The sequence below is a fragment of the Limanda limanda genome, chromosome 23 (genome assembly GCF_963576545.1).
Source record: "Limanda limanda chromosome 23, fLimLim1.1, whole genome shotgun sequence".
Classification (NCBI taxonomy): Eukaryota; Metazoa; Chordata; class Actinopteri; order Pleuronectiformes; family Pleuronectidae; genus Limanda; species Limanda limanda.
This window is the reverse complement of record NC_083658.1, coordinates 880,180-882,679: the sequence shown is the minus strand read 5'-3', so window position 1 is coordinate 882,679 and position 2,500 is coordinate 880,180. Positions and strand designations below refer to the sequence as shown.

At 45.0% G+C, this 2,500-nt stretch overlaps 1 protein-coding gene across 1 annotated transcript in view; it reads left to right on the top strand.

The window, feature by feature from the left end:
* The window catches only part of LOC132996962 (growth hormone receptor-like), a 23,693-nt gene that overhangs the window by 17,671 nt on the left and 3,522 nt on the right, over positions 1 to 2,500 (top strand). Inside the window, exons 6-7 of the mRNA XM_061067332.1 lie at positions 2,132 to 2,310; positions 2,401 to 2,500. The exon at positions 2,401 to 2,500 is cut by the window's right edge and continues 54 nt beyond it. Coding sequence (XP_060923315.1) covers positions 2,132 to 2,310; positions 2,401 to 2,500 — 279 coding nt within the window. The remainder of the gene's footprint in view (positions 1 to 2,131; positions 2,311 to 2,400) is intronic.

Genomic DNA, 2,500 nt, shown 5'->3' with positions numbered 1-2,500 from the left:
TTGAGTTTAGGTCAATTTGATCAGTGGTCACTTTAAATATAAACTGATGAGAGTTCAGAGATCAATGGTCACTGTGACATCATTGTTAGGAACTAAAGCTGCTGGTTGAGGAACATGATTGGTTCCTAAATCCGTGTCTCTGATCTAATTGGTTGTGAAAGTTAATGCAATAGTTTAAGATATGATTCTGACTTCCTGATGACCTCACGCAGCCGGAGCAGCAGGCGTCTGTCGAGCAGAGCGCTGATGATGGGAGATGCCCTCAGGCCTGGTTATAATTCAAGGACTCCACATTACAGCTGGATGACGACACTTTAAACACACACACACACACACACACACACCTCTGTAATTACACACATTTAAATCATTTAGTGTGAAATCTGTTCACCTAGTTTCTTTACACGACTGAATTCTAGAGACGTTTCTATTAGCAGGACGCCGCTGAGGCTCGTTAATCAGGTTTTCTGTTGTCATCCAGACGCCGGCGCCCGGCTGTGGGTCGGAGCGGCGTCTCGGTCGAGGTCTAGCGTGCGTCGGCGTCATGTGACCAACACAAGACGTGTGGGCTCCGTCAGAGCTAACACGCGTGTAACCTGCGTGCGGGTCCACATGACGGCGTGGTAATCTTCTGTTGGCCTCCGACATGAGAGAAGGTCAGAGACGTTGCTCTTATCTGGACCCGGCAGGGACTGCAGCCCCCCCCATCCCCCCCCGCGGGCTCCATCAACCAGAGCAACCGAAAGGTCAACCGAAAGGTCACGAGTCGAACGTCTCACACTTTGATCTCATGATGCTGATGTGACGTCCGTGTGCAGGAGAGACTTCAACGTGTTGTTAGAGGGAAACTGACGATGGGATGAGAGCTGCTGCATATTTATTATTATTTTCCCCTCGAGAAACATTCGATATTGTAATATAAATATATTAGAAAATCCACTTTTCACGATAAAACATTCGAATGTGTTTCTCATCCTGGTGCTGTGGTAATTCTCTTTCATAGAAAATGACAATCACAGTATTTAAAACATTTCCAAATGTGTTCTGTCGTCCAATTAAAGAAAGTTTATCAAGGTAATTAATTATGGATGAGATGAAACAACGAGACAAGTGGAAATCAATAAAACCAAATGACAAACATCGGATTGATTCTAACTGAGTCTGTTGCTCAGGATGTAAAATGTGATGAATGTCTCTGACTGCAGCAGAAGAAACTGGAAAATCTGTCAAGCTCAAATCAGGATTTCATCGTTTGTGGTTCTCACTTTCAAGGATAAAGACGGAGTGATGGTGATGTTTTGATATCTTGTGTTTGAAGCAGAAAAGTTCCAGTTTTAAATGTGACGATATTAGACCCAGTGAAACTCTGGAGATTCTGAGTCTGAGGTTTGAGGGACTGCCTGTTGAGTACTCAATGCTTTATGTAGTAATTTCTAGATATTTTTGATAACGTGTTTTCGGATCCTCGTGTTTCCGTGACTCACATTTCCAGTAGGCTTGTTTTTTACCACCTAATTTAGAATAATTCAATAAAATAGATAAAGCATGTTAATATGTGACCTTTAGGGGCCATCAAACAGAAGCTCAAGACCTACATCTCTGAAGGGAATAAAAAAGAACGCTTGCTGACTTCAATGCTGCTTTCCTCTCTAACTTTATAATATTGTATTTAACAATTAAATGTAGATAGCCTGTTATATATTTGAAGACCAATGTCGTCTGTATGAATATGAGAATGAAATGAAAGGAAATGTTTGGACAATCTGAAGTGGTACATAGCTGTTAATATTGAGGTGATATAATATATAGTAATTGTTGATTTTCAATCATGAATACTGACGTCTGTAAATACACACTTAAATATATTTCCCATATTATAACACTCATTCTTGCCTTTTGAGTACTTAATACTTTATGTAGTAATTTCTAGATTAACGAGCCCCAGGAGAGGGAGATGATTAATGCTGAACTTTTAATTGAGAATTGGAACCGAATCCTCAGTGAAGATCTTTGTGTTTGATCGATGACGCAACACGATACCGACGGGAATTCTGGGAAATGTTGAAACGCCGATTAAACCATAGCAACCGTCCCGGCTCTGAAGCTTCTGGTGTGTTTGTGTGGTCCACAGTTCAGACCGAAGCTCCGGTGAACGTGACCTACACGCTGAGCGACCCCGGCGGAGACGAGCTGGGTCACAACGCGCTGCTGACCTGGACGTACCCGGCGCCGGCCCACCTGCAGTTCGGCTGGATCACGCTGATGTACGAGCTCCAGTACCGACGCCTCACCGAGCCCGACAACTGGAAGGTACGGCGTGGAAAGCCACAGACGCTGTACGGCACCAGAGGAGGAGGAGGAGCCAGGCGTTCCTAATAAAGTGCTCGCGGTGTGTTGCAGGTCAAGGCCTCTCTGCGGGAGCCGCACGTGGAGCTGCTCGGCCTCCCCCCCGCCCACTACGTGCTCCGGGTCCGCTGCCGCTCGCAGAACTACGGCCTGT